The 14,087-nt window shown below is 30.2% G+C and overlaps 1 protein-coding gene across 1 annotated transcript; it reads right to left on the bottom strand.

Annotated features, from left to right (window-relative positions):
* Positions 1 to 321: 321 nt before the first annotated feature.
* LOC136968183 (patched domain-containing protein 3-like) lies at positions 322 to 13,287 on the bottom strand. Its single transcript, XM_067262153.1, has 4 exons — positions 13,118 to 13,287; positions 2,619 to 3,626; positions 2,221 to 2,553; positions 322 to 2,142 (listed from the first exon to the last, which is right to left on the bottom strand). The coding sequence occupies exons 2-4, from the start codon at positions 3,613 to 3,615 to the stop codon at positions 821 to 823; spliced, it is 2,652 nt and encodes an 883-aa protein (XP_067118254.1). The 5' UTR covers positions 3,616 to 3,626; positions 13,118 to 13,287; the 3' UTR covers positions 322 to 820.
* Between the last annotated feature and the right edge of the window lie 800 nt (positions 13,288 to 14,087).

Raw genomic sequence — 14,087 nt, 5'->3', positions numbered from 1 at the left:
TGTTCATTTTGTACAATTTATTTATCTGTTGTAATGGAATAATATCTTTTAATATCTGATCCAAGTTTAATTCTTGTACCCTAGTAAGAACGACGAATATTTTCTGAATGAAGTTAACAGATTACGGTCATGTAGAGAATTACAAAGGCCTATTCTTCTTAATAAGCATGTAACAAGATTAGTTGACGGATCTTATAGTAGTTTTAAAACATTCAAATAAAAGCACTAAAAAAGAAGCTGAGAAGCGGACGAATTAGGTTATTACAATTTTCGGAATAGATAAAAACGTGTACGTGCCAAAAATGAATACATTAATTTTGATATCTTGGGGTTTATTGTGCTTTTATTACATCCAAATATCATTTTTAACGAGTAAAATTCTTAACTCCATGCTCGAATTGTGCGCTTTTAGGTTATTTTAAAGACGGACTGACGACCGGATAAGGCAGTCTGCAGGACCAGGAATCGAATCCTCGAGCGTGAAACTCCAGAAATTTTTTCATGGATGATCTGTCCCGGATATATCGGGCCCTCGTGTCCATTGTAGGCTTAACCAAACCCGTAATAAGTAAATGTATAATCATACATAAATTGGTCCTATTAGTGTCAACAGGGTGGAGAGTCAAAAATGAAATAATTAAAAAAAATCTATTTTTTCAGTTATAAGTATCATCTCCTGTTGATTTATATTAAAAATATATATATTTACTTTCTTAAAATAAACTGCAAATATCCTGATAATAATTCCAGAATATTTCAAGTGTATAAGATTGAATAGAACTAACCTTATCGAAATTCTGATGCTTTAATTGCCGTTTTTCTATACTGAAGATAGAACAGTCAACAATTCCTTATTACGGTTTTCTTTGGTACTTTTCGAGTAATTTTTAGTTCTGTTTTTGTTTTTACTTGTCAATGAGCGCACTATATAATGCATAAAAGATAAAAAGACCGGAATAATAAATAACCCGTGTAGAAATGAGAATACTACTAAAAGAAACATTATTTTAAAGAAAGATAGAAATATATAAGAAGGTATAAAAACTGTAACCATTACACTGAAAAATGTCGACAGAGTTCCCTGAATGATTGGCATGGCTGAAGCAAATAAACAATGCTTAATCCGATCTTCAATGCTGGATTTTTTCGCTTCTAAATACGAATAAGAGATATGAGCCGAATAATCTACAGATAAACCGATGGATACTATTAAAATTATAACTGAGACAGGGTTTAAAGTTACGTTCCAAAATGCCATATAACCGAGGATGCAAATCTGTATAGATACGATGTTAAACATTATGCAAATGACACACGCTAAGTTTGGCATGAAGAGAAAAAACACTAAAACTACAGTTGATGCTGCTATGACTATGGATTGTATAGTTAATTTTTCGGCTACCAACAATTGTTCGTAGTCTATCCACCAAAAGTTGTGTACTGTTACTGGTAATGATGCAGCATCTGCTCTAGCTCTAATGGTCGCCATCATATTTTTCTCTGATATGGTATTATTTACATTTTTAGAAGGAAATATAAATCTCGAAGCAGAAATACGAATACCATCTTCGTCAAAAACGATGTCCCTTTCAAACATCTTGGTAACGGGATGGCGAAGGAACACATTTCGAAGGCAATGAACAAAATCTTCTGGATCACTAAAATTATACGATTTTTTATAAAACCAAAACCGCGGTTCTTTAATGAAGTATAAATAATATGTTAGCCAAGATGTTATGTAATTTTCTTCAATATATGTGCTATTCTGAAACGATTGTATGACATTTAAGACTTTACTTTGTACTTTGGGCTTAGAATAATCCATAGTTTCTCTAATAACTAGTTGAAGTGCGTGAGGATATTCAGTAAAATAGCGATTATAATTGATGGCATACGAAGAAGCATACGAAGTTGTTGGAAATATATCACCGTACTCTATTCCTTCTTTTAATATTGTTATTCCATAAATTGCCGTTGTTAAAACTGTGATATAAACAGAAAAAATAATGATCTTGGAAGATATCTTGATCATCCAGCCACCTAACTTATCTCGACACCAAATCATCAATTTTGGTGGATTTCCTGTTGAATTTGAAGTCAATCCTTCGGTAAATAACAATTTATATATATACCCTTTATTACCTGGAGGAAAACATTTGAAAATAGAATTGTTTTGTTATAATATATTAATAAATTATTCTTACTTGTTAGATAAATTACCTGCTTCTCTCATAGGAATTACTTTCTTAAAAGTGATTGGGTGAAGCTTCTTTTCTTCCCTGTAACCACTCAAAGCCATGCAACCACCAAAGAAAGTGATCTGATAGATGTAGGTGAAGATGATCGCGCTGGTAGCAAAAGTACAAACATTACGAACTATTGGAAAAGGAGTGATCAAACCGATCATGAAAGAAAGACAATTCGTTAGTGAAGTAATTGTGACGGACATAGCTGCTTCAGAATAAGTCTCTCCCATCCTAATTTGAACGTTGTCTTTTGGATTAGTTCTTCTCCATGCTGCAATTAACACGAACGCATCGTCCACACCAATACCTAAAAGATTTGTATATTTTAATAATTTTGAAGAAAATACTTAAAATATATTATTGAAATCTTACCTAAAATCAAAAATGGAACGATAATATTGACAGGGGTACATTTAAATCCACAAAATATCACAAATCCAAAAGAAGGTAGCGTAGCTAATGGAACTAATATGCATCCTGCTAATCCCAGCCAAGGTTTGCTCCTTACAAATTCCATACTAATACTCGAAAGAACACTAAAAGTAACTATTATGCACACGGGAATTGGACTTAGTTTTAAAGCTTTGATTGAAAATTGCCAGATTTCTTCATTAAAAGACGACGAAACAAATTTGGTTATAGTTAAATTATCAGATGTATGTTGTGTCATGGCCTTTAAGAATTCTTTTTCGAATAAAACATCTAAATGATCTTTAAATGGATCGCTGTTATCAAGAAAATAAAATAAACGAAACGCCTTAGCGTCCAAAACAAAGCCATTTTCATCTACTTTAACACCTCCTAAATTAATGGCGGAAAGATTATAGTCCATTAACTGTAAATTTATTGCAGCTGGAAATTTCATATAAAATTTATTTACAGAAAAATAATGGATATTTTTTTCGTATTCTAACAAATTATTATCTTGACAAACTCCATAATTTTTGGCACATAAATGGTTAAAATTATACGTGACATTTTTCCAAGTAACATTAATTGATTGTATCAATCCGTCCAGTTTCAATATTTCTTGGAATATTTCTTTTCTTAATATACTACCTCCATCTTTTGGAATTACTATGGCTGAAGCAAATCTTCCTTGATCGGTCATTCGAATAAAATCAAAATAAACCGATCTATTTGATGGGAATAATTTTTCTACAATTTCTCTTTCTTCGTAAGCTCGTGCATTAATTGGACTAAATAGATAATGAAATTCAGTTTCGAATTTAATCCAAACATTTCCTAAAGAAATAATAAAACTGGAGATAACTGAAAGAACGATAAACCATTTTGGATATTTGCCAATAAATCTTCCAAGGAGTTTAAAAGAAGAAGACAAACCACGTTGGATGCAATGCAAATCCATTAATCTTAATTCTGTAAGTAAAGAATTTGTATTACTAAATAACTGTTTGCATTATATAAAAATTCTTTGCAAATATTAATCACTTATATTATTAATTTATTTATTACATAATAAATCATATTTCTAGTTGATTTTTTAAATTTAGTCCAGTGTAATAGTAGTGTTCTGAAAGAACTTACAATGGCTGCTCCATTACAAGAAGTTCCAATAAAAGTAGTGAATTATAATAAGAATAAACGTTTCATGGAAAATAAAATATTTTTTGCAGTATTTTTTAAAGTATGATAATCATGGTACAACTGTACAATGAATTCATGTACAGTACAACATGTTCAATGAATTTGGAAGGGAAATCTTTGTACTGAGCGCAGTGAATGACGTACAGTACATATGCAACTCAGGTTACACGATTAAAATAAGATTTAGTTTAAACTATCGTTAAAATTTTTATAAAATAACGTCGAAGTAACGGTAATGACCTATTAGTCACTATATTAGTAATAATATATTTTATAGAATATAAAATTTTATTTTCCACACGATTCTTCCTTGTTAAAATAATTAACCTACATCATATATTATTATATAAATACATAAAATTGCTGCATATTTTCAATTAGAAATATGCACGTGATTTCTCCTTCGACAAAGATGAGATTGGTGAAATAAGGTGACGTAACACAAAGGTGATCTGCCAAAAGGATACCTCGGGAAAAGACTTTCTACAGAAAGCTGGGCCCTATTTAGGTGTTATACGCATGAAAAAAATCCAGTAAACCACGTTTGTCTAGTGTATTTATAATCAATTTAATAATTACGATTCAATAAACAAGTTTAAAAAATGTAAATAAATTTTTAATTCAATAAAATATTTGCTTTTCTACACATTAAATATAAATGCCAAAATGTAGCTGATAATATTAGCAGTAAAATCATCTTTTAAATTTTTTATTACAGATAATTCAATCTGATATGTAAAACCTGTTTAATATATAACGGTAAGCCTAATTAATTTCCTTAATTGTTTTTTCGTGTAATACAATAAAACTACCTAATTAGCACTTATTACATTAAAAACAAGGTTAAAACCTGATCTAGACCTATTAATTTTCAGATTTTATTTCTACTTATATAAACAGAAACAAAATTATAAATAATAATGTTATTTAATAATGTACAATATTTTTTTTCTTACTATAATTAATATTTAAGCAAAAGTTTTAACAATTATTGCACTTAATCCAGTTTAGAACTATCAATGTAATTAAGTAATATTCTTCTCATTTGACAGTTCATTAAAATAAAATAATCAATATATATTATAAAAGTAAGTGTACAATGTGCGTGCCGCTAAAACTCAAAAACGAGTCCCTGTACGATCAAGAGCCCTGTGACCATATCAAGATATGGTGTGGTAGCCCTCTATCCCCCATCCATGAAGAAGGTTCCCGTTTTTACCTGAAGGGCCTGTTGAAGATATAAGGGCTGGAAGTTTCGTCCTCTAGAAATTTCTAGAACAGTCCAGAACATTCGAGAGTATTCGAGAGCATTCCACAACATTCCAGAATGTTCTGGGATGTTCTGGAACGTTCAGGAACATCCCGAAACGTCCCGGAACATGTATTCCTTAATAATATCTGAACAAGAAGTGGACGTGGGGATGAAATAACAATGTATTCCTTAACAATGGGAGTGTTAAGAGAAAGCGACGTGCAAGATTTACAGGCACAGATGCGGTTTTTGCGGGAAATCGAACATATTTTTAGATCCATCTAAAAATTCGCTAGTCTGAAAACAGGTGGAAATTAATTCTTGTATTCTGTAAAAACGGGTAAGATTAACTATAATGTAATAATCTTCGCTATCGATACTTTTTGCCCGAACAACGCCGGGCTTATCTGCTAGTACTTAATATTTTTCATAAATTTTATGAAATTCTTCTAATATACGAACAAACATCTTTGCTTTATTTTAAAGCATAAAAATTCTCAATATAATTCAAAGCATTTTAAATGTTTACTGAAGCTTGCTTTAGCTAGATTAACCGCACGACTGTATTGCTAACAGGAAAAGTATGATGTACAAGGGCAAGACACCACTAAAAAATTGAGAACATTGTGAGGAAAAGTTACAACCCGGTATTGTGACGATGTAACAATAACTAATCGCTCGTTAAATTTAGTTTGGTTTATTTCGTTACCATAACATGACAAGTGAGCTGAAGAGGATACATCCCAGGAAGAATTTTATGGGAAGCTGGACCCTATTTAGATGTTACTATCATGAAGAAAACCCGAAAAATTCCAAGTGGCCAGTCCGTTGGCCATGCCCAATCCCATGACTAACTACCAGAGTTTGGTGGTTTTAATATATTATATGTATTAATATTTTTAAATTATATCTATTTTAAGAATTAAATTTAGTTTATTATTTTCTTAAATGTTTTGCCAATAGATGGCGCTACGTGTAAACCCAGCAAATGGAAGGTAAACAGAAATTCATTGATATATAAAATCCAATAAATATTTTCGGGCGATATTTATGACATTATCTAAGGTAGTATAATATGTGAACGTAACTGCGAGTTTCGTAGCAATTGGTCGAACGGCCTAGGAGTGAATAGCGAACAAACAAACAAACATACTCATTTATATATATATATATATATATATATATATATATGAAAGTGTTTGTTCGCTATACACACAGTTCGTTTTAATTAGGTTTTTATATAATATTGTAAAAATATACACTGTAAAAATAGAACTTTTAATGGGGTTGGAAAAAATTAAGATGGTGTAATTATTTAAATATGAAAATATAGAAAAAAATAATAATTAGAAAATAAAATGTACTAATATCAAAACATATTTTTAATTTTCCTTTTTATACTGTAGAAACAATGGCTATTCCATGGTCATTGTTTCTATATAAGAGGAGAGTATTTCTATATAAGGGTTTCTATATAAAGGGGGGAGGGAGTCGTTGTTTCTATATAAGGATTTCATTATAAGGGGAGAGGAAGTTCAGGGACAAATCCAGCTAGCAAAGCACTTCATATGAGAAATAATATCAAAATATGAAAACTAAATGACAATTATTTTTGTTTAAAATGCGTAGATCTCCTCATCCCTCGCCGTCCTTAAGAAATTTGCTTTAAAATACTATAACTTATACACAAACGATAAGTTTGTATGTGATATAACTTATAAATATGTTATGTTTTGTGAAGGGCGCTGTAAATTAGTTTGCCCAAAGGCGCCCTACATGTCCGCGCCGGTCCTGAATAATGATCTAACAATGTACAGCATGTACTGTATTAAATTATAGTAAAACCTCCATTTAACGAACAAAATTTCCGGTCCGTATGTCATGTATGAAAATTAACATCCTGTTAATTTTAAAATGCTTTTTATATGTAATTAAATTAACAGGTTATTTATTTATTTTTCAAATCAAAGAGTCGCTGCTCTTAACTTCACAACGGGAGTGTCTCCATACATCCTCATCCGAAGACGAATTAGTCGTTAAATCGAGGTTTTACTGTATTATTATAATGTACAGTACATTGAGTATATTATAAGTTAAATAACTTAAATATTTCACAATTTATTGAAAAATGTTATAAACGAAAAAATAGTAATATGATTTTTTTTTCTGTCATTATATTACTTTTCTCAAATTACATCATTTTAAAATCTTATCACGTGAAGATTTTTCCAGATACAATGGTGTAACATGATAACTTTTTCAATTTAACTTATTATCACTTTGAAGAAATATTATTGTGTATACATATAATACTATTTAAAATCATTCAGCATTTATATGGTAGATAGTACACATCATACGGAGTGAAAAAGACATAGTAAACATAAGTCGAAAACTCGGCCTATTAACAATTTTGTGTTACTAGGCCAATCGTGACTGACTTATGGCTTCTTCGTGTGACATGCGACGTGAAAAGAGAAAGTAATCTTGCCACGTGTTTACCTTGACACTTACAGAAGGTGTTCTATGCGCCTTCTTTCCACTTCGATGTACAGTACTGTACTGTATACTTGGCATCGACATTTTAAAGCTTCGCTGGGACTAAGCGAATTTGAATTAGGGAGGCCCATGTACTGTACAGTGCTGATTTCGGACATTTTTCTTCGAGGGGAATGTTTTGGGGAAAATATTTTCTTATGAAAAATTGCTTTGGGGCCCTTGTTGACGGGGGCCCAGGCAATTGTTCTTTTCCTTCATGGATAACACGCCATTGTCTCTCGAAAATTCCATGTCTTTGTCGCATTATTTATCTCAGAAACGGTCGTCTTCAACTTATATTTACTCAATATGGCGTATATTATTTACAATATAAATGCTGAATGTCTTTTTTTAATACCCCAATTTATAAAGGTGTTCATATATATTTTTAAAAGTATAAATAATTAAAAATTTAATAATTAAATTTAAAAAATCGGACGAAATTTACTTCACAGATTTGTTTACAATAAACGCAGAAAAAAAACAAAGAATAAAATGAATGAATCCGCTAAACAATATCTCAACTGAACTACAATGGAAACTCGATTATCCGAACTTTACGGGACTAGAGGTCTTTCGAATAATCCAGAAACTCGTTTGTTACTGTGTTTTCGGTCATCAAGCACCGCGAACTTAAAGTTTCATGAACTATAAATAGGATATTGTAATTCAATTACTGTATTTGAAAGTAAATTCATTTACTCAAACTCTAACGTAGTTAAGTATATGACAGTGGCGTGCCGTCATTGGAAGCGATGGAAGCGTCGCTTCCACCCTTCAATGACCTTCCCTTCTATTTTATAAAATATAAATTTTCATATTTTAACATACTTTGAATTAATTAAAATTAATATTTTATTATAACTGCATTATGTAACTTTTACAAATTTCTATACTACATGTGAAAAAAACAATAAGATTGCTATTGTATATTCGAATAATTCAGTGGCGGAAGGAATGTCGAAACCGGGTCAGTTTCCAATCAGCCAGATTATATAGGGATTAGCACATGCGGTTTACAGTGCACCAACCTCGCCCGGTTTAGCTGGTAGAAGCAACACACGCGTAAAGCGTCCGACTTTATATCCCGGAGCGGTTGTGGGCTGTTAGCCGCCTGCTAGATATTCGGCCACCCTCGCCCGATTATGTGAATCACGAGCAGACTAGATCAACGGCGGGCAACCCCCGGCCCGCGGGCCAGCTACGGCTCGCGAAAAGTTTCTATCCGGCCCGCGAGATCTTTAATAGATTATTAAATTGGAAAAGTAACTAATTAATAGTTATTTTTCTAATTAATTTAACTAATTAATAGTTATTTTTCCAATTCTTTGTAATTTTCGAAAACGATAAGAGAAATGAATGTAGTTAACTTTTTATTTATTTATTTCATATTTGCAGACTAAAAAAATTACAAGTTACAAGAAGGCGTCAATTAACTACTACGGCCCGCGGAAAAAACGTAAAATTTATTCTGGCCCATGTTATAAAAAAGGTTGCCCACCCTAGACTAGATTTATAACTTAACCCAACCGATAGAAGTTTACTGGCATGTTTTACGATAGTTCTGTATAGTTGACAGAAGTTTAAAAAAAATCCATTAAAATATTTGATATATTTATTCTGCGTTTATTCCGCTCTCCCATCTTATATTACTTACGGATTTCAATGTTAGTTTTAGCATGGGCTTTGGATCTAATAATAGTGCATTTCTTTCTTATATTGTGTGTTTAGTTTTAATTATTTATAATTAACCCACAAAAATGAGCAAAAAACAGAAAGGAACATTAGAAAATTTTTTTAATGTAAGTAATCACGGACCGGGACCTTCAAAAAGAAAATATACTGAAGAAAATACTAGTGAAAGTTCCGACGATGATACAGTGAAAAACGCAACGGAAAAAGAACCACAAGTCCTAAACTAAAGGTATAAAATTAAGTAACATTAAAATTAGAAAATACGATCGTGATTATATCAAATATGGGTTCGTAAGAATAGAAGTTCAAGGAATTACAAAATCACAAGAAATCTCGTTAAATTATTTTCGAATATTTTTTGTTTTTTCTATGAATTTTTAATTGTTTATTTTATTTTTTGTTAAAAATAAATGAGTTTTTATGTTTAATTGTAAAGTTTGAATGTTATTTAAATAGAAAATGAAATAATAAAGTTATGATTTACATTTATTTTATAAAAAAATAAAGCAATAATAAAAAAATCAATTTATTATAGATAAATTATCAAATATAAATTATTATTTAAAAAAATGAGGGTCACAAAAAATTATGAAATATTTGGTGGGCTGCGAGTATAAAAAGGTTAAGAACCACTGCCCTAGACCATCACTGACGCGCAATTAACTGATTGCCCCTGGAAGTCGGTTTCTTACAGAAACACAGCTTCCCTATCATCAAATGTCACGGCACGCCACTGGTATATGACCTAGTTTCGCGGTGCTATAATAGAAAAATAACGTAATAATTTCCATTACATGAAGAGTTCGGTCTTTGTGTATTACACTTTGTGGCATATACAAAGTTCCACATTCTAGTTTTTTTGGGGGTACCCTTACGGATAGTCGAGTGTTTGCTGCGTGTCTATTGAATAAACAGTAAAAGATTATGTAAAAAAGGGGTTATTAATATAGAAATCAGTAAGATTGACGTGATTTAATAGGAAGAGTTAATCAACTTTATTTGTTTAGTTTTTAAACTAAAAATCTAATATGTCCTAATAATTAAGATATATTAGATAGAAAATCTTCATAAAATTTTTATTTTTTATGGAGACTTTTGATTATATTTAACATAACGTACCAAACTAGTATATTCGATAGTAATCCGAAGAAAAATTTGATCTAATCCATTAAGTAATCTGAAAACAAGCATTACGTGTTGTAAAAGACCTTGAACCGGTTATTTCATGCGAACAGACAGGAAAGATTGTTAAAGATTCGGTGAACCAAGTGAACCATTTAAAAACGAGTTATAACTTTTCATTACAAATGAAATCAAACAAACAAAAAACAATTCCTTTGTTCTTTCTTCTCATGTTTAATATTCAAGATGTAAGCTTTATCATTACTCGAAATTTTTAATTATAAAATTATTTATTAAATTTTATAATTATTAAAAAATATTCAAGTATATTCACTTTATATTAAATAATATTTCACTTATTGAATCATAGTTTGATTGCTTAGCCTATATATCTTACATATTATTATAGAAATTTATTTAATGAAATCATGCATATAGGCCTATATGCATCACTCATTAATTTTTAAATTCTACCTACATTGTTTCATTATAGTTTATTTTAATTAATAGGCTACATATTACAGATATAATTTCATTTAATTACATATTTAATTTTTTGGGTGTTTTTCACAAGCAGATTATAGAATACAGTATTGTATGGGTCGAGGGTGTAAAGTTACGTATCTCGATCACTTTTACAATTATAATTTGTGGAATTTTTATTCTATTTCAGGGTACAAGTGCCCCATTTACCCCTTTGCGGATACTGAAGTCTATACCTGTAACTAGAAATACATATTTTCAACCAGTGCCGTAACTAGGCAGGTCACCCGCACAGAGCCCATTTGGAAGGGAGCCCAAAATGCATATATTTGTTTTATTATTTTTTCAAACCTAATTAATTTAGGGGTCTAAAAGCAAATTCTTGCACAGGGCACACTGTTTTCAGCTATTGTTATAACGCATTATTATTTTGCTACAATTCGATTACCTAATTGTATACAAGTTAACTATGTTCACTATATTTACTAATCTAATATGCACTTTTTAATGCCTCACATTTGTATCAAAATTGAGATATAAAAACATTAAAATATTTTAGCTTCTATAACCTTAAAATAAAACACAAATACAGTAGAGCATCGATTATCCGACCCCGATTAACCGACTTATCGGTTAACCGACCGCGTTCTAGTCGGCAAATTCAAATGTCCGCCAGTGATGTGGCGCTACAATATTTGGTTATGTCTTGGCTACTTTAATATTATTTTTGTTAAATTTTTTGCATGTTTTAGCTGGCAGCACTGGCTCGACCATGAAAGGGAGGCTAGTATTTAAACCAGGCCTAATACACTATACTAATAATGTATTTTTTCATACTTTTCGGTTATCCGACTTTTCAGTTATCAGGCCAACCCCAGTCCCCAATTGAGTCGGATAATCGATGCTCTACTGTAATATATTAAAAATCCGCAACAAGTTGCGTAACTTTCCCGGCAAGAGTTAAAAATGTGTGTGGCGTCATCTATTACGATACTTTATTTTTAAAAAAAACTTTTTATATTGTTGTTATAAAATGGCAAAAATCTTAACTTTGAGGGACTTTTATTAAAATTCAAAATTATTAGCTATAAAACTTCTTTTTTTCTATTACTTTTTCTCTGAAAACTGGCTCTTCTAGTAGAAATATAATACTTTGTGTCACGAATATACGTGATAGGTCAAATATAAGATGTTTACTTTAAAATCGTACGTACAAATTAATGTAATCCTTAGAAAACTTAACATTTTACCTAGAAAATATTTTCGATAGTAAATGAATTAATTAACAAAGCAAATGTAATACGATTATCTTTATAGGCCTACGTTAAGCTATAATTCGTTCATAAACACGTTTCCTGTCATGTCATTAACCTTATTATCAATGTCAATTCTTGGAAGTTTTTGTATTAAACACGCACTCTTACTTTACTTTCTAAATACTTAATTGTTTAATTAGACCTTTAAGACCTTTTAAATTGTCTAATTAATTAATAAACTGGATAATTTTTTATATTTTATACGAGCTTTCGAAAACTTGTTATAGTATACGGTATATCCGGTATAAATACGACTGTTTAGTTATACGTCTACACAGTACGATAAGTGTAGATTTATCACAATGCTCGAAGCTATTTTGTATGATATATTTCTGATTTTGACTTTTAATATTTTTGTAAATTTTATTTAAAATTATATACTTTACAATACATATTAATATATAGTATATTGACACATTATTCTACAGGTTAAATAGAATTCTGTAAGAATACATTCAACCGTTAATTATTATAAAAATATAATGCTTTTAAAAATAAATTTTAATGTTTATATTAATCAAATATATAAATTATACAATGTCTTAAATATTCTACTATAAAATGTCTTCAATGATTAAATCTGTTTTAAGCTTGAAGAAAAAGTTTATTTTTGATTAAAATCATTGTAACCAGTTTATTATATTTTAGCTATAAATAATATATGTTATATACTTAAATTCTTGAATATTAAAATAAAGAACTTAATAAAAATCTATTGCTTTAATTAACTGCATTTATCAGTCATTAATTATTTCTATTGATTTTACTTAGTTAATTTTAAATTATGTATTAATAAATAAATTTTCTAACCTTATATATTAATTTAAAATGATAGAAATATTGTTTAACTGACTCACCAGAATTCAAAATATCAATAAATGTTACAATAGATTCAAATGACAAATTTTATAGACACAAATCAAATGGCTTATCATTTATATGTATTAATTTTAATGCCTTTAACCATTATAAATTAATACAGATCACCGAAACTCTTGAATCATCGAAGAGAATTCTTTTTATATAAAGTAACACAACACTCTGTTTAAAATACTACTTATATCCTCGCCATCTAGTGTCGCTTTCTCTAAGTTTTACAAGGTCAGTGACGTTTTTTATTATAATTTTCAATAAAACTAACAACTCGGCTCTAACAACTTGACGCTTGTTTCTTTATAATTAAACTAGAAGCAATTTTATAATAAACACTAAATATTTCTCTATAAAAAAAACTACAGAACTTTATGTATAAAGTATAACGACGGGCGGAACGAGTTAAAAATATATACTGTACAGTAAAACCGCCCTTAATACTAGACACTTTCTCCATGTCACTAAGAAGAAAATTCTATATTTGTATACATGTTAAAATGCTACGGTTACCAAAGTTCTTTGGAAAGGTCCACGTATACAGTTTTTTAATGAATGGTGATGGAGCCACTTCAACAGTGTTTAAAAAATTTTATTTGCGGTTTAAAGATGCCCGTTGTATGAAGCTCAACGGGTTTTTATCACTGGTTTATAATGATTGTTTGGTTTTTCTAATTGTATCCTGTGTCTGTACACATATACCTTTCACAAGAAACAAATAAAATCAACCAACCGGATAAAATTATTTTGCAAGTCAGTGGAGCGTTATAACTTCATGGGGTCCGGGTAAATTTAAATAAGGGGCCCCACTTCAGCTATTTTTCTTCGAGGGAATTTCTTGGGGGAAATACTTTCTTATAAAAGAATGGTTTGACGCTTTCTGTTAGTGGGAGTCTAAGCGATTGTCCCTTTTGCACACGCACTACTGTTAAAGACCAGCTAAGGTCCTCGGGCCAT

Source organism: Centruroides vittatus, unplaced genomic scaffold, assembly GCF_030686945.1.
Source record: "Centruroides vittatus isolate TY-2023 unplaced genomic scaffold, ASM3068694v2 contig_1412, whole genome shotgun sequence".
NCBI classification, from domain to species: Eukaryota; Metazoa; Arthropoda; class Arachnida; order Scorpiones; family Buthidae; genus Centruroides; species Centruroides vittatus.
The sequence above is the reverse complement of the archived record's forward strand: the minus strand, read 5'-3'. Positions and strand labels throughout refer to the sequence as shown.